The sequence below is a fragment of the Cordyceps fumosorosea genome, assembly GCF_001636725.1.
Source record: "Cordyceps fumosorosea ARSEF 2679 chromosome Unknown scaffold_10, whole genome shotgun sequence".
NCBI lineage: Eukaryota > Fungi > Ascomycota > Sordariomycetes > Hypocreales > Cordycipitaceae > Cordyceps > Cordyceps fumosorosea.
In genome coordinates, this window is record NW_017387310.1 from 524 (window position 1) to 27,004 (window position 26,481).

At 55.3% G+C, this 26,481-nt stretch overlaps 11 protein-coding genes across 11 annotated transcripts; 6 read left to right on the forward strand and 5 right to left on the reverse strand.

Moving 5' to 3' along the window:
* Nucleotides 1-1,766: 1,766 nt before the first annotated feature.
* Nucleotides 1,767-3,248, forward strand: ISF_04485 (hypothetical protein; the record flags this gene model as incomplete). The annotated part of the gene is made up of 2 exons (XM_018848091.1): nt 1,767-2,103; nt 2,158-3,248. 2 exons carry the CDS (start codon nt 1,767-1,769, stop codon nt 3,246-3,248), a joined length of 1,428 nt encoding a protein of 475 aa, XP_018704425.1.
* A 656-nt stretch (nt 3,249-3,904) lies between these two features.
* Nucleotides 3,905-5,395, reverse strand: ISF_04486 (WD40 repeat-like-containing domain protein; the record flags this gene model as incomplete). Its single annotated transcript, XM_018848092.1, has 3 exons — nt 3,905-4,813; nt 4,870-5,125; nt 5,181-5,395. 3 exons carry the CDS (start codon nt 5,393-5,395, stop codon nt 3,905-3,907), a joined length of 1,380 nt encoding a protein of 459 aa, XP_018704426.1.
* Nucleotides 5,396-6,366: 971 nt separating this feature from the next.
* On the forward strand, nt 6,367-7,136 carry ISF_04487 (hypothetical protein; the record flags this gene model as incomplete). The annotated part of the gene is made up of 3 exons (XM_018848093.1): nt 6,367-6,369; nt 6,543-6,810; nt 6,850-7,136. 3 exons carry the CDS (start codon nt 6,367-6,369, stop codon nt 7,134-7,136), a joined length of 558 nt encoding a protein of 185 aa, XP_018704427.1.
* Nucleotides 7,137-7,246: 110 nt separating this feature from the next.
* Nucleotides 7,247-8,201, reverse strand: ISF_04488 (Tetratricopeptide-like helical; the record flags this gene model as incomplete). Its single annotated transcript, XM_018848094.1, has 2 exons — nt 7,247-8,026; nt 8,091-8,201. 2 exons carry the CDS (start codon nt 8,199-8,201, stop codon nt 7,247-7,249), a joined length of 891 nt encoding a protein of 296 aa, XP_018704428.1.
* A 618-nt stretch (nt 8,202-8,819) lies between these two features.
* On the forward strand, nt 8,820-9,744 carry ISF_04489 (HAD-like domain protein; the record flags this gene model as incomplete). Its single annotated transcript, XM_018848095.1, has 2 exons — nt 8,820-8,836; nt 8,883-9,744. The coding sequence occupies 2 exons, from the start codon at nt 8,820-8,822 to the stop codon at nt 9,742-9,744; spliced, it is 879 nt and encodes a 292-aa protein (XP_018704429.1).
* A 165-nt stretch (nt 9,745-9,909) lies between these two features.
* On the forward strand, nt 9,910-10,248 carry ISF_04490 (hypothetical protein; the record flags this gene model as incomplete). Its single annotated transcript, XM_018848096.1, has 1 exon — nt 9,910-10,248. The coding sequence occupies one exon, from the start codon at nt 9,910-9,912 to the stop codon at nt 10,246-10,248; it is 339 nt and encodes a 112-aa protein (XP_018704430.1).
* A 65-nt stretch (nt 10,249-10,313) lies between these two features.
* ISF_04491 (ankyrin repeat-containing domain protein) lies at nt 10,314-13,511 on the reverse strand (the record flags this gene model as incomplete). Its single annotated transcript, XM_018848097.1, has 4 exons — nt 10,314-10,488; nt 10,545-12,095; nt 12,162-12,698; nt 12,748-13,511. The coding sequence occupies 4 exons, from the start codon at nt 13,509-13,511 to the stop codon at nt 10,314-10,316; spliced, it is 3,027 nt and encodes a 1,008-aa protein (XP_018704431.1).
* A 327-nt stretch (nt 13,512-13,838) lies between these two features.
* On the forward strand, nt 13,839-14,609 carry ISF_04492 (heme oxygenase-like, multi-helical; the record flags this gene model as incomplete). The annotated part of the gene is made up of 1 exon (XM_018848098.1): nt 13,839-14,609. One exon carries the CDS (start codon nt 13,839-13,841, stop codon nt 14,607-14,609), a length of 771 nt encoding a protein of 256 aa, XP_018704432.1.
* Nucleotides 14,610-15,422: 813 nt separating this feature from the next.
* Nucleotides 15,423-16,016, forward strand: ISF_04493 (hypothetical protein; the record flags this gene model as incomplete). Its single annotated transcript, XM_018848099.1, has 1 exon — nt 15,423-16,016. One exon carries the CDS (start codon nt 15,423-15,425, stop codon nt 16,014-16,016), a length of 594 nt encoding a protein of 197 aa, XP_018704433.1.
* A 462-nt stretch (nt 16,017-16,478) lies between these two features.
* ISF_04494 (sugar transporter family protein) lies at nt 16,479-18,421 on the reverse strand (the record flags this gene model as incomplete). The annotated part of the gene is made up of 4 exons (XM_018848100.1): nt 16,479-17,468; nt 17,544-17,699; nt 17,947-18,159; nt 18,224-18,421. 4 exons carry the CDS (start codon nt 18,419-18,421, stop codon nt 16,479-16,481), a joined length of 1,557 nt encoding a protein of 518 aa, XP_018704434.1.
* A 2,578-nt stretch (nt 18,422-20,999) lies between these two features.
* On the reverse strand, nt 21,000-23,874 carry ISF_04495 (endothiapepsin precursor; the record flags this gene model as incomplete). Its single annotated transcript, XM_018848101.1, has 3 exons — nt 21,000-21,511; nt 21,569-22,406; nt 23,161-23,874. 3 exons carry the CDS (start codon nt 23,872-23,874, stop codon nt 21,000-21,002), a joined length of 2,064 nt encoding a protein of 687 aa, XP_018704435.1.
* Nucleotides 23,875-26,481: the final 2,607 nt, after the last annotated feature.

The following is a 26,481-nucleotide window of genomic DNA, read 5'->3' on the forward strand; positions in this document are numbered from 1 at the left end:
GGATAGATAGTATTAGTATAATATTTTTATTAAAGAGATCCTTTTTAGTAAATAACTATTCTATTAATTTACTAACCTCTTTATAATAGACTATTATCTACTAAATTTATTAGTTAATTAAACTTATATTTACTATAGTGGTATAGACTTACTTTAATAAAGATTAACCTAAGGCTATTAAAATAGTTATTTAACTTATATAAGAATAAAATATACTATTAAGTCTTTTTAGTACTTATTTATTTTTTAAATAGTATTTCCTTATCTACTCTTTATAGAAGAGTTAACTAAATACCTCTAATAGTAATAGTAGAATTAATTATCCTAATAGTTATTTATTCTTTTAGCTTAAAGTAAGAATACTTAACTTATAATTATTAAATATATAACTTAATAAATATATAATATACTATTTAAATAGTTACTTTACTAAGATAGAAGTATATTTAATTTATACTTTTAAGAGTGTTTAAAAGTATATATAGAATTTGTATTACTTTATTATAGACTATTTAATTATAAATTAGTCTTACTTAGAGAATTACTTATAAAGATAGTAAGTAAACTTTAGGATCTAATTACTCCTTTTACTATATAAGACATCTTATCTACTCCCCTATAGATAAACTATTAATTAGTAGATTAGTAGTTAGGTTAGTAATGACTAGCGAACATTGGCTGTTGTATGTTTTTTGCCTTTTTCTTTTTTACTATTTTTGTCTCTTTTTTCCCCTGCTAAAATGTCCGAATCCTTGCCTATTCCCGCACACTATCGATGAGTCCAAAAAGTGGTGAAAGAGACCGCGGTAAAAACTTTCCCAATAAAAGTCGCACTCCTGCCAATCTGTGTCAAAATAATCCACATTCCCAATTCACCAAGTGGCTCAAACAGCCGAGACGAGCCGTTGATCGACCAGCTAAGCTTAGTCCACAACCCTATCTCCATTGCCCCTTTCGGGCTTGGCAAGACAAGAGGAAACAGGCTTGATTCGTGGCACGCGAGGACGCTGTGATGCTGGCTTTTATCGCCCTTCCCCGCAATGTGGCGACCGCACCATACCGAAACGGAAGGTCGTCGGGGAGCCAAGAGACCGCAGAAACCGACAGGGTATCTCGAGTCATCTCCAGTACAGGCAGGAGGAAATTGGGCGTTTTGTCTGCCCATGTAGGCAGCCGCTGGACTCTGCCGAGCCTCGGAAACAAGAAGGAGGGCTGTGCCGCCTATCACGGCTCTTTCAACACCAATGTCTTGGCCAGTCATCGAATAAACAGGGCTGATGATGGCTGTGGGCAGGAGGACCGTGCGTGGATCACGGCACCCTTTGCGCGTAAAAAAAGGCATGTCGACGATCGGCTCGAATTGAACTGCCTGAAAGCTCGATGCTGCGGCTTGGCAACCCACAGCCTCTTCATCTTCTAGAAGAATGGCGCTATCAAGGTTCGGGGGGGAGGGGTTCGCTGGAGGGACCTTGTCGTGTTCCATTCATTCTTTGGGTGACCTAAACACCTGCCCGAAAGGTTCAAGACGCCTCGTAGTTGAAGCGAGGTGACGATCAAGTGGACTACCTGCCCAACACCTCCTCAGCTACCGGCACTCACATAGTGAAGTCATCAGTGTACGTGGCTGTGTTGGCCAGGGTGCCACGACACTTGAACGTATAAAAGGGCGACACCGTCTTCTTGAAAATCAATGGTCCTTACCAGCCTGTCTCCTGTCTTGACACAATCCAGCTTGTTGACTATACTCGACAACTTGCCATCTCACAATGAAGGCTCCCACGGCTACTCTGATCCTCGCCGGCGTCGCTGCCGGCACCTCCATTGCATACAAGGGCAGTGTAGCCTTCTCGGCCCAGGAGCTGGCTGCCGACAGCGCACCCAACGCTGTTTCCATGTCCAAGTTGATGTCCGCCAAGATGAGCCAGCGGGCACAACACCGTGCGGATGGAGCGTACGACGCCGGCCGCTATGCCGCGGCGGCCACCTCGGCCAAGTGCTCCAACGGGAAGGCAGGCGACTACAGCTGCCGCAACATCGATCTGGCCGGTTTCCTCAGCCACGAGGATACTGGCAGCAGCACTCGCGAAGGCAACGATATCTGGGGTACGTATGCCCGTCCAAGCATCTGACCGGGTGGTTTGCTGAGACAGGCTCTAGCCTGGACTTCCTCTACCGGCCGAGAATTCGGCCTTGTCGGCCAGACTGACGGCACGGCTTTTGTCGAGGTGCTCAAGGATGGTAGCCTGCAGTACATCGGCCGCCTCCCGACGCAGGACACGAGCAACATCCCCAACGACATTTGGCGTGACATCAAGACCATTGGCAACTATGCCTACATTGGCGCCGACACGGGGGGCAGCTCAGACAATGTGCGCCATGGCGTGCAGGTCTTCGACCTCACCAAGCTGCTGAACGTCGACCTCAGCTCGCCCACGACATTCAAGACCGACAGCGACCTCACCGCGCACTTTGACGGGTTCGGCTTCAGCCACAACATCGTCACCAACGAAGCGACCAACACGATCACCGCCGTCGGCACCATGCGGACCGGCACCTGCAAGGGTGGCCTCTGGATGATTGACGTCTCCGACCCGAGCAACCCTACGACGTCGGGCTGCTACAGCGGGGACGGCTACACCCACGACGCGCAGTGCGTCAACTACAACGGGCCGGACAAGAGCTACAAGGGCCGCGAGATCTGCTTCGCCTCCAACGAGGACACTCTCACCATCGTCGACGTGACGGACCGCAAGAGCCCGAAGATGCTGTCCAAGACTACCTACAAGGGCGCCTCCTACACCCACCAGAACTGGTTCGCCGACGAGGGCATGCGCTACCTGCTCCTCGACGACGAGCAGGACGAGATGAACAAGGCCGGACCCGCGGCGGACCAGAAGACCACCACCTACATCGTCGACGTCTCCTCCCTCGCAAAGCCGGTGTTCACCGGCGTGTACAAGAGCCCCGCCAAGGCCATCGACCACAACCAGTATGTCGTCAACGGCATCTCGTACCAGGCCAACTACGGCTCCGGCCTGCGCATGGTCGACGTGTCCTCTGTGACCAACGACCCGACCGGTGCCGGCTTCAGCGAGGCTGGGTTCTTCGACGTCCACCCTGACGACGACGCTTCTGGCGGCGAGGCAACCTTCCACGGCGCGTGGTCTGTCTACCCCTGGCTCAAGAGCGGTTACCTCCTCGTCAACAGCATTGAGCGTGGTGTCTTCTCTGTCAAGTACACCGGCTAGAGAAAGAACCACACAGATGGTGGCTTAGTCCAACTAGGCTTTTGGTCCAGCTAGACTTTTGCGCAAATGATGAATAAATGCGATGTTCCTCTTACTGGTTTCCCGAGTGCAGAACTAATGAATCAAGTGAGCCACGTGTTGTATTACTGAAAGCTCTTGTACGCCTCCTCTACCTGGCAGGTAGCTGCCATCCTGAACCCATGATAGTCTGCCTAGGACGCTGAGCAAAAAATCACGGCGTAGTTACTTCGTCGCCTTCCAAAAACATCATGGTAGGACAGAGAAAAATAGAAAGGGCTTCCTTCCTAGTTGGGCGCAAAGTTCGACGGCGCCCCGGAGGCACAACACGGGTTTCTGAGCCGATCTGCAAACTAGCGCTGGTTGAACTCGAAAACCAGCTGCTAAATCTGGCTACGCCAGACAGCGCTGGGATGTGACGTGTAGAAAAGATTGCACAAAAGGAGGAGAAAGAGTATCATCTTGGCAAGACCCAAAAAGCAGAAAGGAACCTTCCAATTAGGGCGGACGAAGCTGCCTGGCGGACACCGGCGCCGATAATCACTCCGGCGGAGTATCGAATCGGCAACGCCATGTGGCGGAGTGATTGCCTGATAAGTAAACAGCAAAGGCGCAAGATCGGCGAATTTATATTCAAATTAATATATATCCCAGAGACTTAATTTACCGTCTTTGGCCCCCGCAGCCACCCAGTGGGTATGCTTTGCATGATGCAATCGCCTATTCTTGACCGTCGTCATCGCTCGTGTTGAGACCGGGCCGCCCTCGGACTGTAAAACGAGAGCGTCGTCCGATGCACTTTCTGATCCTTCGCGCGCAGCATCCTGCAGCTGCCTGCCTCCATCGGCAGTTGCGGCCTCTTCGGCGTCGGGTTTTATGTGTGCAAAAGCCGCAGCGTAGACGCCGACCTGGTGCCACTTGAGCACGGCAAGCTCCTTGAGGGACCTGGTCGCGTACACGCGAACTTTGGCGTCCCAGCCGGCGGTCGCGAAGATACGGCTGTCGGAGCGGATGGTCAGGTTCTGTTGTCCGGCGTGCTTCGTGTTTGCCACCTTGAGGGGGTGCTCCCAGGCCTTGGTGCCAAGTGTTTCGTGGGTGTCAGCAGTCTTGGCGGCACCTGTCTGTCCTGCGAACAAAGCTCCGACGCCTGTCGTGGCTGCCGTTGTAGCTGGCGTGGGGTTGGGATGCTCCGTTGCGTGGGCTTTCTCCGCTGCTGCCATGGGTTCTGATATTACGGTTTGCAATGAGGTAGGTATGGGGTGCTTGCCAAGTAATGCATCGGCTGCGGATGAGATGAAATAGTCGCCTTGCACGTCAGCATCGAGCGACAGGACTGGTTGTGAATGTGACTGGCTGCGATAAGTCGTAATCCACTCTCGCGAATTTGGGCGAAGAACAAAGACTGAGCACATGCCGTTCTCGAAGCCGGCAATCAATACCAAGTGTCTTTCCTTGTAGAGTATTGCGAGCGTCATAGCCATGCCGTGTTTCTCCCCGGGCTTGACAGTGTGAATACGTTTCTGACTGGGCAGTTCGAAAATATCAATCTGAACAGCTCAAGTTAGCCAAGATTTGACAGTGCAGCTGAAACTTTCCAACGCACCGATTCGGCCAACAATGTATTAGGAACGGCGACGAGAATACTCGCACTACCGTCGTCGGTCAAGGCCGTGTTGGCTCCTGGCGTGTTCGGGCATCCAGCAAACGCGCAGAAATTCATCGTGTTTACCTCCAATACATGCAGCATCCATGGCTGAGGAGGTGCATCTCCTGTATGCTCCAGTGGCGATACGGCCGCTAAATTTTGCTCGTCCTCTAGACGTAGTTGCCAGACAACGAGGCGATGGTCGCGACCGTGGCTACATGTCACATCAGCGAAATAGAACTTATTTCAGCGTTACCCCATTCACAAACGTTATGATCTTATCGCTCCCCCACCCTCTGATGGCGAGAATCGCGCCCTGATGTGCTTGCCAGACCGCTTTTGGCCGCATAATGGCGAGATCCCACAGCATAACATAGCCGTCCGCGTCGCCGGTCGCAAGGCGCTCATTGCGGCGGACAAATGCCGCGGCGTGAATTTGCGATTTGTGGCCACGTAGGATATTGATTGGCGTCGGCTCAGCCATGGTAGTCGCGTGCTATAATGGAGTTTTGCCTAGTTGAAGCATTTTTGATGGATGCTGGAGTTCGTCATGAGCATTTGGTGGTGACAGCTTCTCGCGATACCATCCACACAGTGTGGATAAGCACACTGTGCACACTGTTCTATGTATATACCGAATGGTAAGTTGGTTCCAATGCCACCAGCAGAAACTGAAGAAGGTATACTTGTCTTCGCGAGATAGTCCAGGAGATTGGCGTCCCTGGGGCCTGTATTTTAAACGTTTCTTTACATCGCAACTGTGGCTGCAACTACCTGGTCCTACAGCCCAAACAGTAGACTTGCTTGGTGCCTAAAAGTAAGAAAATTCCTCCAAATCCGCTAATCATCTTCAAGTCATTGTTATATTGATCATTTCTTACTTTGCGTAGAGCTTCTCTGCCTCACTTCTTCCACGGGCTTGCTTAGGTCTTACAGCCAGCCCCGGGCTTGACTTGGTCCGCTGGCTGTTCCCGAGGCCGGGCTTCATCGTCCCGGGATTAAGCAAAACCCGTTAGGCTGGGCCACGCAATGCGTTTCAGGATCACGCTTTCCGGGCAGTCATGGCCAGACAGAAGTTAAGGTTGTGTGCATGCGAGGATCCGAAGGAGATTTAGGCGCAACTGACGTTGGGCGGGGCTTATAGTAAGACGCCGATCAGTTGGCTGCGTTGCCAAATTGGGGAAACAGTATGCAGTTGTTGACGAAATTACTGTTCAAAAGTGTCGGGAATTCTCCAAAACTAAAAGACTATAGGCTTCTAGTAGATACCGAGGTTTTGACTTGAACAGCGTAGTTGGGTGCGGGCTCGGGTTGAGTGTTTGGTGTTGTTCGAATTCAGGCGCGCACATTCTCTGTATAGCTGCTGTGTATGATCATTACAATATATGCTTAAGAGATAACTGGGGCATGTAATTCCGTGGCACCCATCACTAAACCTGGTAACCAGATGGTAAGATGGTAAGATGATGAGATGTCATGCCTCCATTTGGCAGCCGGCCAGTGCAGTCCCTATATAAAGACTCGGCTTGTCGCCTTCCTGGACAAATCTTTCTCTTGGATACACAACAAACACCAGAATCTCTCAAAAACTCCAAACACACTTTCAAGCCCTTCCAACTTTGAAAATAAAGTTCTCTGTCATCCTCTCCGTCGGCCTGGCTGGCGCCGCGTCTGCCCACTACGTCAAGAGCCTGACCGAGTACACCAAGGAGATCCCGCAGTGCGCCATCGCGGCCATGAAGGTTGGCATGGAAAATCAGGGCTGCGATCTCAAGAAAGTCGACGCCAAGGATTTTGACTGCATCTGCGACAACTACCTCGAGATCGACGGCCGCGTCTACGCCGAAGTCGACCACTCCTGCGCTGCCGGTGCTTTCCCTCCCACACCCAGCCTTTTATGTACTTGTCCGATGCTAATATAAAGTCAATATAAAACAGACTACGCCTCGGCTGCTGGCATCCTTTGCGGTGCCTGGGAGGTGGAGAGCACCACCGCCTCGGACCTGCCCCAGGCCACCAAGGCGCTCGCCGACATCCTCGGCGCCGGCGCGCCCAAGGCCGAGGCCACCGGCGATGCCACCGGTGATACCAATGCCGCTGCCGCGACCCCAGCCCAGCAGGCCAAGGACGCTGCCCCCGTCAAGAACCGTGCTCCTGCCCCTACCGGTCGCATTGCGCGCTCGTTCGGCGGCGCTGCTGTCGCTGCCGCCGCCATGAACCTTTGATCATGAATGATGGGAACAAGTATTTAGATAGCATCATGAAGACATGTACACCGTTTTCAATTTGAATTGCAAGTTTTCTCGAGTCAACAGTTTGTCGAAACTAAATCGTGTCATGACGACCCTTGGTTGCCCTGAAAGTTCATGCTGTAGCCACCTGTCGCCTCATCCTTGACCATTTGAAAGTTGTTCGTGCTCAGGCCAAACGGCTTTAGTATACCGTCCCCGAGCGTGCGTAGCTTCCCCCACATCTCCGACATTTCCTTTTCCTGCGCGGCCTTGGTCTTGGGCGGCAGCGTCGCGAGCTGCAGGCGAACCGTTTTGGCGTCGGCTGCCGTGACGCCGGGGATTTGAGAGAGCGTCCTGTAGTCCTCCTCCGCGCCGGACAGGTTGGACCAGCCGCCGGCTTCTGACCGTGCTCGACCCCGTCGCAGGAGCGCTTTGATGCGTATGCGTTTGATGTCGCTCTTAGTGGCCTCTGGCACATCCGCAGGCGTGAAGGGAGGATCTTCCAGATCTGGGCTGGCCAGCTCGCCGTCCTCGGCTTGCGTCTTTGGTTTGCTTTGGCTATCGCGTTCCTCGCCCTTGGTCGCCCCGTTCTTCTCTTTGCCCTTTGCGGACTCAGGCTTGGCCTCGGGAATTAGACCAAGTTCACGCTCCATTGCCACAAGGGAATCTAGCGATGCTGTCGCCGCTTTGACAGCAGCAGCCCACTCCTTGAGTTTCAGTTGGCACGCCGAAATGTTGCTGTGAATGACGGCACGCTCAAAGTGTCTGTAATCGGGACAAGAGGATAGCGCCTCTTCGTACTGAGCGAGGGCGGCATCATGGTCACCGGAGTTGAACAACTCGTTGGCATTGGTCTTCTTCTGTGCTGACTCGTCTAGAAGTGTCTGGTATCAGTTCAGTCAGTACACCTGTGCGATAACCAATTTCTCATATGGCCTCGAGACGCACCCTTTCCTCTTCAGCGGAGAACCGGATCCTGCTGGCTTCCGCTGGTTGGGCGGTCTGCTTCGCATCAGCCGCGGGGGACACCAAGGCGCCAGTCGATCCCGGAGATGCCATGAATTGAAATGGAAGAGATGGGAATCAATTTTCACCACCTGGTAGGACAAGGCTGACTCTGCGATTGCTGATGCAGATGCGAGGCCGTATCTGGGCTATGGTTGCAAGGTGGATCGGGCCACCCCACTGCATTCACAGCAACCTTTTATGTGTGCCATGCAACCACCATGTCATGAAATATCTACACACAATACCAACACGACTTGTAGGGCAACATCATGGGCTAGTATTATGTCCCCTGGGCTAGAATTGCTCGCGGTCTCCCGATGGAACAAAGAGGCGGATGGGCGCGTTCATGGTAGGGGACCTGGGTGGCCTAAGGCAGCGGCGTTGGCGAAACTGCTCCAGATGATGTAAAAAGAGGCAATCAACGGTATACTATTTATAGATTGTAAACTTGCGATTTTTCATATAATTTCAAGGTTTTTATTACAAGTCACAGCCGGCGTTTCTATGCCCTGTTTAGCCAACACCGACTGCGGACTTGGTGGGGGGTCCACAGCGTTAGTAACAACTAGAACCACAAACAGTCATCATATCTTCACCTCGCTCTTCTTCCCTACAACTTTTTACTGCCATCTGGAAATATATCACCTGCAGTCTCTCATCTTGTTCAAAATGGCCCCCAAGACCGAGTATGTCTCCGACGTGCGCTTCTTACAGCACTACTTGAGCGGGCAGCGCTAACGCTTCCCCTCCTCTCCCAAGCTTCCCTCCTGTGAGGGCCTGCCTCTTCGACATGGACGGCCTGCTCCTCAACACCGAGGATCTATACACGCTGTGCGTCAACAAGGTCCTGGAGAGCTACGGCCGACCACCCCTGCCGTGGTCCGTCAAGGCGCGACTGCAGGGTCGCCCCGGCCCCGAGGCCAACAAGATCTTCAGCGAGTGGGCCAAGCTGCCCATCTCCACGGAGGAGTACACGGCGCAGCTCTCCGTCTTCCAGAGGCAGTTCTTCGGCACTGCCGCGCCGCTGCCCGGCGTCCCGGAGCTCCTCAAGGACCTCGACGCCACCAAGGACGCCGGCGCGCCGTCCTCCGCGGGTGGCAAGCCGCACACCGTGCACATTGCCCTCGCGACCAGCTCGCACCGCGGCAACTACGACCTCAAGACGACGCACCTGGGCGACCTCTTCGCCGTGTTTCCCGAGGCGCGCCGCGTCAAGGGCGACGACGAGCGGCTGCTGCCCGGCCGCGGCAAGCCACTGCCAGACATCTTCCTCCTGGCGCTGAAAACGGTCAACGAGTCGCTACCCGCGAGTGAGCCGCCCATCACGCCCGAGGAGTGCCTCGTCTTCGAGGACTCGGTGCCCGGCGTCGAGGCCGGCCGTCGCGCCGGCATGCGCGTCATCTGGTGCCCGCACCCGATGCTCAAGAAGGAGTACGCGGGCCGCGAGGCGGAGGTGCTCGCCGGGCGCACCGGCGAGGCCGGTGCCATCGACCTGCACCAGCTCGGTGAGGTGGACGACGGTTGGGCGGAGTACTTGGAGACGCTCGAGAACTTCCCGTACGAGCGCTACGGTATCGTCATCCCCAAGGCCTAGGCGCGCTGTCGACCTTGGTCAGAGCGAAAGAGAAAAGGACACGAATAGACATCACGCAAGAGAATCTTCTGACAGAATGAGCATTGAAAGACATAGAACTAATGATATAGATGTAAATGAAAACGTCATGATCTGTTGTCCAGATTGGAATACATTCTAGAAAGCATGGGTCTGCGCAACATAGCTCCTCGTTCCGCTCCGGATAGCATGTCTGCTGACTACTCTATATCAACTAGCCTCATTTCTCTTGTCCAGACTCTGGCTGCGGCCATGGACCTTGAGCATGTGGCGATACCAGTTGTCCTTTCGCGGGAACGTCTTGCCGCCGCTCCGCGAGTACTCGCACCCGTCAACCGGGCAGAAGAAGCGGCCTTGGACGCTGCCCTTTTCGTGGCGGTCCCTGATGTGACGGTCCCGGAGCGTCTTGGTGTCGAAGCCCTTGCCGCAGCTGCTGTACGGGCACGGGTGCTCCGTGGCGCGGTCCCGCTGATCGTTCCTACCTGAAAGTCAGAAGCGAGCGCATATTTGTGCGAAGCGAGAATGCTTGTCACTCACCCTGGTGTAGATGACTAGCCGGCACTGTCAAGTTTCTTATCCTGGCTTCGAATAGGTAATGGGGAGTGGTTTGCGTCGCCTGCTAGGTCACGCGCGTGGGCTTCGAAGCTTCCCTTCGAAGAGGAGGTTGAAGTGACAAGCCCCGTCAAGAGGCGTCCGTGGCTGTCATGCTTATAGTACTGATGATACCTATATCAATTAAGTTAGCAAAGTGAGCCACATCATCGGCTGTCGGATGCCCATACTGCAGCTCGACACTTTCATCAAACTTGAGTGCACATCCTGGAACATCGCACTGGAACTGCCCATTCGGCCCCGGAACCAGAGTTGTGGCGCGCTGTGTTTCAATGCTTTCAACGCCTAATCCATTCTCACCAAGCTCATCGACCTTGAGCTCACGAGTAGAAACACCGACATTCATCAACCGTGTGTTCCCATCGAGCGTTGCCCCTGCTCCCTGCAGGCTATCAATCGCCTTATCATTGAACTCCTGCCTCATGTACCAGAGTGCGGTGCGACCGTGCTTGTCCACGGCATTCACATCAGCACCAGCCTCTATCAGTCTCCGCAGCATCGGCAGGGTCGCTGCGCGCATCGCCAGCACCGTGTGATGCGGCCGCGACCGCAAGTCCACCCACCCGCGACGCAGCATCAACTCGACCGTTTTCTCGCCGTTCCTATGGCAAGCCTCCAAGAAGACATTCTCGTGCTCGTCTTCGTTATCCAGACGCAAGTCCGCGCCGAGGCCCGCCAGCACTTCGACGGCGTGCGCGCTGTCCCGGTCCAGCGCGCAGCTCAGCGGCGAGCGGTCGCAACCGGGCTCCCCGTCCGGACTCATGCCCCATTCCACCAGCTGCCGGATGGTCGCGCATTCACCCGCCTCGGCGGCGCACTGCAGCGCATCGCCGTACCAGTTTTGGAGACGCGGGTCGGCGCCGTGCTCGAGGAGCAGCGCAACGACGGCGACGTGCCCGCCAGCGGCGGCCTTGATTATGGGCGTGGTGCCCATAGCGGTGGCCTCGTCGACGGCAAAGTGCTCGAGCAGCCCGCGCGTGGAGTGCACCAGACAGTTGACGGCGGCGTGGTGCAGCGGCGTGGTGCTGACGGATTCTTGCACGCCGTAGTAGCCCTCGTGGTAGCCCTTTTGGTAAAACAGCACCTGGGTGGCGGCCGAGGCTGCCGACAGAGACATGTAGAAGGCGAGTAACTTGTCCCATACCTCCAGGTCCGTCTCTACGGGCTGGACGTAGCTACCCCAGAACTCGGAGACGTAGGAGAGGAACGGATACGCCTTGAGCCGCGCGTCGATTTCTTCCCTTGTATCAAACGGCCCCGCCTTAAAGTCATCCAATAGCATATATCCAAGGCAGTTGAGCGCCAACTTAACCTCGAACTGAGGGAACAGCGTCTCCGACGTCGCGACTAGATACTCTTGTATCGAGTAGTGCGCCAGTCGCAGCTGGCCGGTCTGCTCGTCGAGGGTCACGAGGCCCTGGCAGCACTCGAGAATTATCTTGGCCGTCGGCCGGTACTTTGCGTTGACCGAAGTACTGTCCGGTCGAAGTGCCAGGACGTCGCTGAGCTCGGCCGCCTGCAGGAGTCGCTTGGCGTGGGCGAGGTGCATCAGCGCTGACAGGGTCAGCCGGCTGCGACTTCCCGGCAGCCGCTGGATGCGGGAGAGCGTCTCCTCGAAGGCGTCGGACAGGACGTCGGTCAGCTGCTCGAGCTTGTCCTCCATCTCACCGATGGTCGGCTCGTTGAGAACGGTGCGAAGCTGCAGTACAGGGAGCAGAAACCTTGCGGAGAGAGACAAGAAAGTCAGCAGCAATATCTACAATAAACTAGAGGGAAACGGCTCTTACATTCCACTTGCGCTTCGGGTGAGCTTGTCAACCAGCTGGTCCACAAAGTGCTCATCCGCAATCTGATGAATATCTGCCACATCGCATTGTTCGAGGACGTAGCGTTTTATGTCTTCTTCTCGAGCCTCAATCTTAATTTCCGAATATGATCGAGAGACGGGCAACTGCTTATACACGTGTGGTCTGCTGGTAACCAAAATGCGGCAATTTTCTATCTGATTCAGCCTGTCGATGAGCTGCAGCATGTACCTACCATGCTCACATTCGTCCAGTGCGTCCAGAACCAGATAAGTCACTTCTGACCCTCGGACAACCTCGTCAAGCAAGCGCTCGTATTCAGGCAGCTGTCGGCCCTCCAGCTTGTTGCGGGCCTCGTAGAGCTCTTTGACCGAGGCGGGCAGATCGGGTAGTTGCTCGAGGAGCTGCCGCAGGATGCAGGAGACGACTGCGAGCGGCGGCTGCGAGTCGTGGTCCTGGTAGTCAAAGTAGAAATACGCCAGCGACCCATGCGAGCGCAGCTCGTCGATGGCGGCACAGCTTAACTACATCAGTATGCATCATAACCACAGCACATCTACAGACTCACGCCAGAATGGTCTTGCCAGAGCCCTGGATCCCGTTACACCAGAGAACCCGGGAGGCCGCGAGCCCGTCTCGCCACTGCGTGAAGCGGGCGCTTTCCAGCAGCCAGCTCCCCGTATTCTTTGCCCGCTCGCGCCGCAGAATGGCATGCCGCGCATCGTACCTTGCCGTCGACAGCCAGTCCAGGATCCTCCCGCGACCCTCCCGCTCGGCGACCGCCGCCTGCTTCCGCACCGCGCCGAGCATCTCCGTCGTCGCCGTGTCCAGCCGCCGCATGGCCTGGAACTGCTCCAGCTGCCCCGCGAGCACCTCCACCACCTTCTCCGACGTCCGCGCCAGCAGCCGGCACCCGTCGACCGACAGCGCGAACTGGACCCAGCCGGACAGGCTGCGCAGCTCCGCCAGCGTCTTCTGGTGCTCCTTCTCCGACAGCGGCCACAGCAGGCGACGAGCGCCCAGCTTCCGCCCGGAGGACTCGTGGGTGAGCTTGCCGACCAGCTCTTGCAGCTTGGCCTCGATGGCGGCGGAGCACGAGAGCAGCACCGAGGTCTGGTCGAACTTGAGGTCGTCGTCGCCGAGGGCCTCGCTGCGGAGGAGGGCGTCGAGCTTGCGGATGGCGCCCTGGAGGACCTCGAGCTCGAGGATGAGGGCGGTGATCATCTTCTCGGCGCCGGCGACGGATTGGATGTATGAGCGGGCGGTGGTGATGGCCTTGGCGATGAGGGGCAGGACGCCGACGATGCCAAAGGATATGGAGAGGGGATCCATGCTGGTGCTGGCTCTTGGTATTTTTATTAATATTGTAAATGTATCCAGAATACGAAAGCAACTACGAAATTTATACAGAACGAAAGGGCACCTGTCTGACGCTTGATTTTTCGCGCTGAGGGGTAAGCAATGCAAGCCTCATGCCGGCTGATGATTTAGCTGCATCGAGTCCTTTTTGGTGCAGCCCACTTCTACAACTACATCTGCATCTACACCAGCAGCCTCAAGCTACTGGCCGGTTTCGTTACGGCGTTTACCCCACTGCTTCCAATTTCTGAGCAGTCATTCTCATTTACGGTTTATTCTGCATAGTTTGATGACCTGCGAATGGCGTCGTTTACGCAGTTGCTCATCGCCTCCGACCCGGCGGGGTACCAGCGCGCTACGCAGTCCCCCTTCCTGCGCCGCGCCGCCGAGGGCACGCTCCGCAAGGCCGTCCTCGGGCGGTGGCTGGCCAACGACCGCCTATACATCCACGGCTACGTGCGCGCCGCCGGGCTGCTGCTGTCCCTGCTGCCTCTACCCGAAGTCGTCGCCGTCGACTCCACCACCACCGCCGACCCCGAATCGGAGCTCCTGGCGTGGACCGTCGACGCGCTCGTCAACATCCAGCGAGAGGCCAGCTTCTTCGTATCGACGGCCGCGCGGTACGGCCTCGACGTGAACCTGCCCATCGACGCCTCCACGGGCCGCGTGCCGCCGTCGGCCAAGCTCGAGGGCCTGCGGCGCTTCGAGGCGCTGTTCGACGGGCTGCGCGCGGGCGGGGAGGAGCAGCCGCTGCCGTGGCTCGAGGCCGCGGTCGTGTTCTACGCGACGGAGAGGTGCTACCTGGATGCCTGGACGTGGGCCAAGGGGCACCTCGACGAGGGCAAGGACGGGAGCGGTGATGAGGATGGCGGCGCGGTAAGGTGCGCGTTCATCGCCAACTGGACGGACCCGGGGTTTGTGGCGTTTGTGGACAGGTTGGGCGCGATCATCGACGGCGCGGTCAAGGCGCAGGGCGAGACGGTCGCGGAGACGCTGAGGAAGCGTGGGCTGGTCAAGTGGCGGGAGGTGCTGGCGGCGGAGGAGGCATTCTGGCCGAGTGTGGATGAATGAAAATGGCTGGGTAGGTTGGTCAAGGAACTGTGTTGATCACGAATTTGCCGAGAAACTGGACGCATGAACGCTTTGGGTACGTCATAGGGGACGACCGGAGATGGTGGGATCGGAGAGTCAGATTTGGCGTGCGCCTTCTGGAAGTCTCCAAAGCCGAGACGCCGAGTGCTACCGCACGCAATTTTGTATCCATTATTAGGTTCCCCGACTGAAAGGAAAAGAAGCAACAGGCTCCAACCGTTTTGGCACACCGGAAGAGCCGCCAGTCCCATGAGCAAGGCACTGTTTTTGCAGTTGCAAAGGCTTGGCGCCGCGTCCTGTGCCTGAAGCACGTACACCAAAGTTGCTGCGCCACAAAGCAACCCTTCGGGGCGGTGCGGCGCGAGAACAAGGAGCCCCACCGAGCCCCGTGTTCTGGTTGGCGCATTTGCCCAAGCCAAGACTTCTTAGTGGTCGGGATTGGACAGCTGTCTGCTGGCAGTTGGCAGCCAAGCCCCTCGCCGACGCCGTACAGCTTTCCGCTGCGCCACCACTAGCTGGGCAGGGCTCTCTACTGTGCCACCAGTTAGGCTGCCTTCGCGGGGTTCGCAGCTCATTCTCGGAGCTTACCATGGGAATGTCCTTTCGTCATCATGGGGCTTGGTTCTTTCGTGCCACTGCGTATTTATTCCTCCCACCCTGCTCCTCTTGATCTTTTCAATCCTTTCATCATTCCATATACCCCAAAGAGATTTCCATCATCAACAACCCATTTAACCCATCTCTACCGCCTTCCCCTTCTCTCTCCTACATCCACGCATCACATTCACAACCATGTCCAACCAAGACTACTATGGCAACTCTGGCGGCGCCCCCTACGGCGGCCAGCAGCCCAACTACAACCAGCAGGGCGGCTACCCCCAGCAAGCCCAGTACTCCTCCGGTTCGCAGTACAACAACAACGGCGGCGGCTACAACCAAGACTACAACAACAACAACAACTCCGCCCCGCCCGGCCCCTACGGCCAGTCACAGCCTAGCTACGCCCAGGGTCAACAGTCCCACGACAACCGCGGCCACTCCCCCGCTCCCGGCTACAACACCGGCGCCCCCTACGGCGGCTCCCAGCCCCAGTACGACAACAACAACAATTACAACCAGAACAACTACAACCAGCAGGGTGGTGGCTACGGCGGCCCCAACAACGGCCAGTACGGCGGCGGCCCTGGCGGTCCCGGCGGACCCGAGGACGGACCCAACGGCGAGAAGGGCCTCGGCGCCACGCTCGTCGGCGGCGGCGGTGCCGCGTTCGCCGCGCACAAGGCCGGAGCCGGCTTCCTGGGCTCCACGGGCGCTGCGATTGCGGGCGCCATCGGTGCCAACATCCTGGAGCACAAGTTCAAGAAGCATCAAGGCCGCCGTGATTAGATGAGAGGAGGAGGCGTAAAAGGAGCTGCCAGGTGAATGATTTACAAACAAGGGAATTATTTTTTTCGGGTCATATCTTGCGGGTTTTATTTTATTTTTTATTTCGTTTGTTGGGGATCTGGGAGCGAATCATTTTCATCCGTTCCATCTTGGCACCGGTAACGTCGGCAGCTTTGCGTTGCATTGGTACGGCCGGGACGGCAAGTCAGGAACCACATTTTACGTTACATTCACGTTATCTATCATCAATGCACATGTCAATGTCCATCTAGCATCATATCCATGCACATGTCAATGCACATCAACGTATCCAATCAGTCGGGAAGTCAAAAAAAAATCACGTAGTTTCGTTGCTATCAAACCGTCGACTCGTAGATTCAATCTAGATGTGTAAAATGTCGGCGGCAAACTGAAATTGGTATACATAACATCATTCAGACCAAGAACACCCATTTGGCTCGCTTACGCGGGCAGTCCCTCGTCGTGCTCGCCCCTGCGGTTAGCAGCCAGCTTCTCGTCAATCTCGCTGGCGCGACGCTCGTGGGCCGCGGCAACAGCGTCCCAGCCGGCCGCCTCCTGGGCGTCGTGGTCGTGCACCACGTCGAAGCTACGGCGCAGGTGCTCAGGGCCGAGGAACGTGAGGAGCATGGTGTACGCGTAGACGCAGCCCATGAAGATGCAGATGACCAGGCCGTAGTCGTAGCGCGACTTGGCCGTGGCCGTGGGAGGCAGCGGGAACTGCTCGCCGATGCGCGCCTCGATGGTCGACGAGGCGGAGGAGACGAGGTTGCCCAGCTGGTACGAGGTGCCGACGACAAAAGTGCGGAACGCACCAGGCGACAGCTCCATCAGGTGAATGGGGATGACACCCCAAGCGCCCTGCACGAAGAACTGCTGGAAGAAGGCGGCGGCCATGATGGAGGTCGAGCGCACAAATGTGTACGGGTACAGCAGCGCACCGCCGCAGATACAGCAGACGATGATGCTGATGCGGCGGCCCACGGACTGGCTGAGGAAGCCGATAACGGTTCCACCAGTCATAGCGCCGAGGTTGGCCACGACCTGGGTGACGGTTACCTGGTTGGCGGTGAAAGACAGCTGGTTCTGCAGCATGGTCGGGTACAGGTCTTGGCTGCCGTGGCTCATGAAGTTGAAGCCGGCCATGAGCAGGACGAGGTAGACAAGCAGGAGCCAGTGCTTGCGGACAGCAATCTTGCCCTCCTTTAGGAAGACAGAACCGACCGAGTCGGCGCCGTTGGCACCGGTGCGCTTGGCCTCTTCACGGAGACGCTCACGCTCGCGGTAGACAGATGTTTCGGGGAGCATAAGACGGAAGATGATGAACAGGACGGGGGGTGCAGCGCCGAACCAGTACAGCGGCCGCCATCCGTGCGAAGTCGTGTTGACGAGGCCACGGGCAAAGGCAGCGCAGAGGAGGTAACCGAAAGCATACTAAATCCAGTCAGAATTATGAATTGCAAAAAAAAAAGTTTTTGTGACGGGGCATGTTTTTATTTTTTTACTTACACCTTGCTGCAGCATACCACTGATGAGACCGCGGGCCGCTTCGGGGCAGTCCTCCAGAGCGGTGGCCGCGGCATTTCCGTAGAGACCACCCATGGCGACACCAAAGAGGGCGCGGCAGGCCAAGAACTGAGGATAGGTTTGGGTAAATCCGGTTCCCTATTCATTGCCAAAATTGTCAGCAAATTGTACGGGCGCAGGAAATAGTGCCAAATCGGTGGCGTGGCGTATTGTTTGCTAGCCACTATTCTGGGGTAGAGCGCCAAGAGATCGAGCCAAGACGGGCATTTACGCCATTTTGTCAAGCGACCCGCAACGCGCGTAAGAGAGTAGCATTGAGAGCGCATCAATGGTATAATGGGTATAGCGGATGATGGGGATATAAAAAGATGACATGGCTGCTTACCAGTTCCAGGACGATGAAGAGTAAGTTGTTGACGACAAACGGCCACTTGCGGCCGTAGCGATCACTGGCGATACCGAAGATGATGGAGCCGACGGATCGGAACATGAGAACTAGGGTGATGCCCCATGTGATGTCGGTCTTTGTCTTGCCAAACTGCTCGGCCAGGTCGGTGACGGTGAGGGAGACTGTGAAGAAGTCGAAGGCATCCCAGGTCTAAGAGGGTAGTTCAGTTAGCCTGAGCCATAAATCTAGCGGGTAGCTGATTTTCTATACTTACCCAGGCGGCAAAGGCAATGAAGAAGAAAGCCCACTGCTGAGCATTGAGCATGCGAAGAAGTTTGATAGGGTTGGGGAGGTCGAGCATGGCAGGGCGCAGGGTGGTGAAGCGCGTCTTGAGATAGGTGCTGGCGGACATGCCTTCGTGAGGAGCGCCGGCGCCAGGCTCCTGGCTGGGCATGACGTCGTGGGAGCCCATGACTGTCAAGGCCGGTGTATTGATAAGTTGTAGGTAGGAGGGCAACTCAAGAGTTGAGAGAAAAAGACGAGTCCAAGAGAAAAGGAAGTATATAAAGAAGGAGAGGAATTTTAAAAAGAAGAAAAACTGAGGGAGCCGTGTGTGTGGGAGGGGGGAGGGGAAGGGCACGATACAAGTACTCGGAGCAGGGAAACGGGGATAACAGCAAACGGGCCAACCAGTAGACCGGGAGAGGAGGAGGAGGAGGCGGAGGAGGAGCCAGCTGCTCGCGAGGCTACCAACTGCTCCTGTGTCAGTTAGTTTGGTACTGACTGGTAGGCAGGCAGCCAACGAGGGCTAGTCGAAGGCGAAATTTGGGTCGATCTAGAGTCGAGGTGTGGAATGTTCGTGTATCCGTACTGCATAACTAGCTGGGGTACTGGGGTAGCTAGAATCAGCCGACTGAGTTTTAGACTGGAGACCTGGAAACAGCCACGGACAGGATCCGGAACCCAATTCGACCATACAAGGCATTGACGGCATTGTTTTTTGCGCGGCGCTGGATTGGATGGAGGGCTAAAGTTTAGTTGCAAGGGAAGGGGGTGGGGGAGATCAAGTCGTGAGCACAGAGTTGTTACTGGGCTGGTGGTGGTCTGTCGGAGCGTTTTTTGGGGGGGCAAATCTTTTTTGGGGCGGCGACAGGGGAGATCCTGGCCAACATTGGGACTGTTCATTGGGGAAGCGAAGTGCCCCCAATCCCTGGAGTCGTTTGGGGAAGCTGGCCCCGCTACAGAGCTGCGAAGACGGCGCTGCTTCTACTTCTGCGGGGCTCTCAACCACCACCAGTTGCCGCAATTTTAGCCGTGATGCTTTTTTGCCAACCTGGCATTGGCTGTCGATTCCTTTTATTGGACCTGATGATGACGATTGACATAAGCCTGATGGTAGGGCTTGGTCGCAGCAATAGCCGCAAACGACGGGCTATTGCCGCTGCTGCATGCCACTGTTCGTTATATAGGTGGGTAGGCAGGGGACGTGCTGGCTGTCGCTCAACGCTGTATCATCAATAGTTGCAACGTTGGCAAGGTCGACATGCAGCTTTGTCGTAGGTTTGATCACGCATTGATGTCGACATAAGCTTTTCGCCTTATTCCAGGGTTTCCTCGATAAACTGCAACCCTGCGAGACATTTCCCTGCCCGTTTGTCTCTGGCCAAAATCTCCGTGGTATCCTTACAGATTAATCCCTACCCCAACTTGGGCTCCACCGCTCCTCTCCTGCCGTGTTGCCAAGATGCAGTACGGACGAGGGAGGCGAGATGAGATTCAAGAAAAAGAATCGGACATTTGCATCTTTCGACGACGACAAGGCAACGTGCGCATCTTGGCGATTTCCCCGGTATTTTATCTGGTTCATCATGCCATAGAATCAGCCCTCAAGATGCCAGACCGCCACAGCTCCCCCCTGCTGGTCCCCCTAGCGCGTGTTACAGCGCATGAGCGCATCCCCCAGCGCATCCCCAGTAAAACCCCCCAAAAAAAAAAGAAAAAGAAAAGAAAGACCCGCGGCAGGCAGTAAGCCCTGGTCGTCAGCTGGCGCTGCGCTAGGCTTCTACAGGGAATATCGCCAAGCCCTTCGGCAATCTTGTGCCGGTCTTGACTCTTGCGCCTTTTTTTCCATCTTGGTTCCGTTTACATTGATATTTTTTGTAGTAGATTTATTAATAATTGATGTAATGTATGGAATCTATGCGGGTGGAAGCTCTTGGTACTGTATCTGCTGTTGCTATTCTTTTTTTCTCTTGTTCTGTAAACCGCAGACTCTCCTTTGCCTTGCTTCATCACTGCCTCTTCATCCCATCTTTACAGTCTGTACCTGCAATTGCCTCCAACGTCATACGTATGACCTCCTTCACTCGCCTCCCCCAATTTCGTATAATTCCAGAATCCTCATTAGCGCAAGCCCCATTTCCGACTCGTGCATCTCCGTCCACACTGCGGGGAAGGTTATGCCATGCATTTTAGCGCCACCACACCACGTCTTGCTTCACCACGGCTTGTGACTGGACCATCGTCGTCTTCCTCGTTTTGCATTCGCCCTGCCTTTGATGCGCTGCTGACCTCGCATGCTTCAGCTCGGTAAAAAATTGACGGATTCGCTGTTTCATAAATTGCAGCATCTGCTTCAGCTTCCATCACATTACCTGCCGATACTCGTCGTGATGAGGCTCCGTTTGCCTCATCAGCCTCAATCCTCCAACACTGCCGATCCGTCGACTTGCCGACTCCCACCACCACCAACCTCCATCTGCGCCTAGAATAACCTTGAAATTTAGCTGCGACTCTCGCAATGTCTCTTCACCTCATGAATTTCATAACCCCATCCCACCAGACCCCCAGACGCGCCACTAAATCAAGCCACAAACGCAACACCGAGCCCACTTTGTTATATCCATCCCACCCGTCCGCCGACTTTCACCGTTCCTTCACCTAGAGAATCTCACGACCACGAAAAAGAGCCGCAAGCAGATCCCTAGGCGAGCCCCTCTCCCTCCCCGCGTCGCCCCGGATCATCGGCCAGTGAGGCGTTTTGCCCATCTTCATATCAACGTCTTGTTGGCCCAGCCTATCCGGAGGCTCCCCGCGTCAAACACGGCGACCCCGGCCTGTAGCGCCGGCGCTCCAAACACTACCAGGTCACCAACGCCAGCCTGCAGCGCCCCGATGCACGTGCCCGGCGCGCCGTCAACATCTGCCGTTGCCGCGTTGAGGTACTTCCCGGGCACCGTGATAGATGGGTGCTGTGTGGTGTTGCCCACGCCAAACGTAAAGTCCGGCAGTGTCGCGTTGCAGGGAAAGACGTACCCCTGCTCTGCGTTGCTGTGTCGCGCGCCCGCCACCCCTGAGTAGTAGTCGGCGACCACGTCTGAGGGCATTATGATGATGGGCGTCCCCGTGTCCAGCGTGCCTTGTAGCGCGCGTGCTTTCCAGGGACCGGGTCCGACGGCGTACCCCGGAGATGTCCACGCCCAGTACCCTGCGCTCGAGTTCACCGACGTGTAAGTGATGGGACCAACGTCCTTGTCGATATACCCAAAGGTATACTTGCCCACTATCCACATGATTAGCCGATACACTACTTTCACAGTTCCACCTTGCGTCTACTTACCTGCGCGGCGTCGAAAGTCGACGGTGAACAGTCGCTCGTTCAGCCGGTCCCTGATGTTGCTGAACCACGTCTTCTGCTTCGTCGGAAACGCAAAGTTGAGCTTATCGAACCCGAGCCCGAGAATTCCATCCATGCCCGCGTCCTCCACGATGCTCCTCGCCGCCAGCACCGCCACCTGCACGCCCTGTCCTTCCACCGTCAACCCCTCTCCCGTCCCCTGCTCCGTCACCACAGTCAGCGTGTCCTTGCACACGAACCCGCCGACGAAGCTCCAGTTGATGTAGCCCGCCACCCACAGATCCAGCAGCTGCAGCCGCGACGTCCGGCTCCGCGCCGGGTCGTACTGTTTCTGCCCCAGCAGCAGCGGCGCCGGGATCGCGCTCCCGTACACCCACGCGTCGCTCGACGCCGTGTCCAGGTTGAGGTGGAAGCGCCGCGGCGGTGTCCCAATGTCCACCGCGATGACGTACTGCCCGTCCGTGAACGTGCTCGGGCTCGCCGCCGAAGCGCCGGACTCGTGCCCTCCTCGCGCGGCGAGCTGCGGTTGGTCTTGAAGACGAAGCGCGGCGGAGAGGGATGCGGGCAGCGCCACGTTGTACTTTCGGTACACCCGCGCGTAGGCTGTGACGAGGTTCATGCGCGTGCCGTTGCTAGGCACGGCGTTGAGCGCAAACGTGGCGTCTGGGACGGAGACGACGGAGACGGCCGCGCAAACGGCCATGAAGGCCGGCGTAAAGATTCTCATCGTGTTTGATGGAAGCCTGCTGGTATTGCAGAGTTGAAACTTTTGAGTGAAGTGAAAGTGTAATAACAAGCGCTCCTCGAGGGCGAGATATGACTGAGTGTTGGATAGGTTAGTCACTAACTTGTCAGATGCGCATCACATGAACAACTTACGCGGCAACTCGCCCATATTTATCCTCCACAGCTCAGTTCGCTTCTCTCTCCTCATAGATCGCCAAATTCCCCGATGCGGTCTTGTTGGCTTGCTGATTCCGCCCTGTGCGGCGCACACGCGCGGAACACAATCCAGCCCCAAATTTGCCTGCTTCTTTGTTTGCCCCCCTGCTCTGTGCATACCCCCGTTCCTGCATGTCTCAGTTTGTCATCTTTTATTTTCCGCTGCGCGTCATCAACAAGGGGAGGAAGACGTAGAAGGGGGGGAAACAATGCTATGAGTTAGCGACGAGGGAAGCCCGGGACGACCGACGAGTTCGGGGACTTGCGTGGAGTCGGTCCGGGGGGTGGTTGGACCGGGTGTGTGCGGCCGCACGGAGACGGGAAGGGGGCAGCGCATATCACGGGAAATTATGTTGGAAAAAAGATAGAATCAAAACTCCAAATGAGATCTGGCTTTCCGCGCCAGGCATCCAAGGCCAGCACCTCACTTCGTACACATCAAACCTCGTACGGCCATCAACTGCGTTCGACGGCCGTCCAGGTCGGCCCCAATGGGACAGGGAAAATGAAACAGTCTTTCCGATGCAATTCTCAATCTGAAGTTTCCAGACACAAGTACATCCTCCCCGCGATATATTCTCGAAAGTCCTTGTGTATGACATTAAGCGGCCTGGGCCTTACATAAGACAAACCACGGGCTCATCGAAGCAATCTTCCCACTCCGTCTTCCCCGACTCCCAAAACACCTTGAGCTTGTCCAAGCACCACAGCGCTCCCCAGTTGGGTAACTGGCTTTTCATGCTCGTCAAAATTTCTACCACCAAGGCCCGGTCGTCTTCACCCCCTTCCGCCAGCGCGACGCCCGCGACGACGGCCGGCCACCTCAAGGCGACGCGGTCCTCATAGTCAATTGTGCCACACACCTCGCGCAGGATCCCTGTAAGCTTCTTTACACATAAGAATCGGGAGTCCTGGCTGTCACTCCTAAACTGGTCCTGGCTGTTACTCATAAACTGGTCTTGGCTGTCGCTCCTTAATAGGAGCTCGTAACTGGGATCTGTAAACGGGCCCTGGCTGTCACTCCCAAACAGGTTGGGATATCTACCCATAGACAGCTCTAAACTGTGACTCCAAGTCCCGTCGTAAGTACGACTTGTAAAGTGGTCCTGGATGTTACTCCTGTACTGGTCCTGGCTGTCATTCCGAAACTGGTCGTTAAAGGGGCTTATGGGCTCGTCCTGGCTGTCACTCCTAAACCGGTCCTGGCTGTCACTCCTTAACCGGTCCTGGCCGCAACTCATAGACGACGCCTCCCGCCACTGTGGCGAGTGAACTTGGTCGCCCGTCAAGTGATGGAGCGTCAAAAATGCGTACGTCTCAAGCGCGATTTGGAAAAGCTCCCTCATTCCTGGCAACGCAAAAACGCGGTACGTGCCACTCTGCTTAGTGGATTTATCCCTCATCTCAGCGAGTATCTTCTCAACGCAGCCCCACGATGGGCATTTGACGTCACTGCCACCGCCCTTGCTAGAGGCAGCCTGAGCTCGGAGGCGCGTGGTGTTATGAATAGCGCACAATATGTACCCCGGACAAGGAAAAGGAGCCATAACATGTCCAGTATGTATGGCTTGTATTTCATCATCAGAATATGAGTCAAAACTCGACATCTGCGTAGCAGCCGGGCTTGTAGTGTTTGCGCCAACGCATTGGCTGGACCGTGGTACGTTAGCGACTCACAAACTAAATGAAAATTTCACTATAAGAGATGAAGATTCAGAACTCACATCAGCAAATAGGAGAAGCTTTGAAGAGGAGCTTCCGACAGTTTTCGGAAAGCCTTCACGCCACCAAGATGGTTTACCAAAGAAATGTAACCGCGGGCGTGTGATTGCCAGCACTGTTCTTCTCCTGCCAGCACTTCGAAATCGAACAAGTCCGTAATGTATCCCAGGATCTCTGCTGAAGTCTTGCCGCCGAGTTGACGCGGATTGGTCAGGTGTCTTGTTACAATGTGAAGAACTTTAGCTGCATATGTATAACACGCCCTCCAGGCTTGAAGAAAGAGAGGGTTGGTACTGAGTTTGTGCTGGTCGGTGGGACGTATTATCTTGCCATAGGGGCTGCATAAAGCAGACAGCACATTGAAATAGACTACAAGTATAAAGTCATCGCGATTGTCCTCGGCGTTTTGGACACGGACTTGCCAAGATTGCTGAGAATCGGGCGTGAGCCTTGGTTGGACCACTTCGTGGACTGCATAAATGGTTAGCTCTGGTAGAGCACAGTTATCGCCATGAACATACAGTACTTGTTGGCCTCCAATAACTCGGATTGGTCCAATACTGGAACGCTTGGAATCCCCGTCACATGTCTCTCATAGCTGCATTTGCGACGAGAGGAAGTACAGCGCGTGCATGCCGGCATAGTCTCGTCGCACTTGAGATGACGAAAACTAGAACCACGAGATGACATCGTTAGTTGCATGGCCAGAAGAGCAAGTGTATATCTGTACAAGTCAGTAGATGGATTGACCATACCGGCAAGTTGCGCAACCAGTCCTGGATCTCGTGGCCCATACCCGCCGCCGCCTCGGGTTCACCAGCACAGAAAAGCGATCTGTGCCTCTTATTTGATATTTCTATTTTCTATTAGATATTTCCCCTTCTGTGAACTTTAACCCTGTATCTTACCTGGAGTTGAGCCGACGCAATTGGGTCCAGTTTTGAGTTTGAAGCACGATCCTTACCTTTACCTAGGTTCGCCGTACCTGTGTATGATTCTAAACAAGCGGTCAAAACCTTATGGGCTTGGAAATAGTCATGCCAAAGCTTTGTCATTTCGGAGTTGTCGTTCAAACTGGTACTCTTGTCAGACTCTCTAACGCATTCTATCATGTCGGCTGACGGAAGTGACACGTTGATGGCGTTCAGATTTTTCTGAATACTTTTGAGAGTCTCCTGAATCGGCACAACGTAGCCTTCGCCAAAAGAATCAATGGCGACCAAGTGGCCATACACATGTCCATTCTTAGGGTTCACCACCCAGGCGCCAGAGTCACCATGGACAAGACCTAGTTTTTGTTAGACGTTTCAAAGACTCCTGGTGAGGTTGAACCAACTTGAGTCAGGGCCAGGAGTAAAGTCCAGTGTCTCAACCGCATTTTTACCCGGAGACATGAAAAACCCAGTTTCCCTTTGAGCTAGGCTGCCAGACTGGGCTCCAAGACCGGTCAACGCGACCACCCTGTCCTCAACCAATACTGGCAAATTATCGAGTACTGAGAGTTCGATGTCATCATTCAGCATGTTGGGCAGCGGATCTATTGCCTCTAAATTGACCAAGGCCCAGTCACAGTTCGAGTCGGTCGCAGTATGTTGGAACGAGTCGTGGGCCACAGGTCCGACGTGCTCCTCGAAGCAACCTTCGTACCTCTCCTCTCCGGTACCCGGTAGCTCATCAATAGACGTCTTCATTTCGGCGTTTGTCACGGATCCCTCCGTTGAATCGCTGTCAATACCGGAATCAGTGCTCTCCGCCTCTTCGTCCATCTCTGTATCCGTCTCTTCAGATGATTCATTCATTTCAGCTTCGCGCATAACATCTGCAACTGAGTGCCCGGCGGTTAATCCGTAGAAAGAATAAGAAGAATCTCTTGTCACCATGACAATTCCGCCCAATGTAGTCACCCGTGTGAGGACGCCTAACGAAAGTTGCAGGCGGCGACCACAAAGCGTGTGTAGCTTCTTTACCTCCTCGTCAGCCATAACGGCCATTTTCACAACGGGCATCATCAGTTTCCTGAGGCCCCTTTCGGTTATCATGATGCGAAAGTCCGTTCCTATATCTTGGAGAACGTGGTCTTTACGGAAGAAGCGCCGCGCTATTTTCGCCGCCCAGTGTTCGCACTCAACGACGATGTACAGATCCGCAGTACTCTCACTCTCGCCCAGGTATTTCCATTTCATGCCGGAGCAGCATACTGACGCTTTAGACTGGTTTGCTCTCCTTGAGAG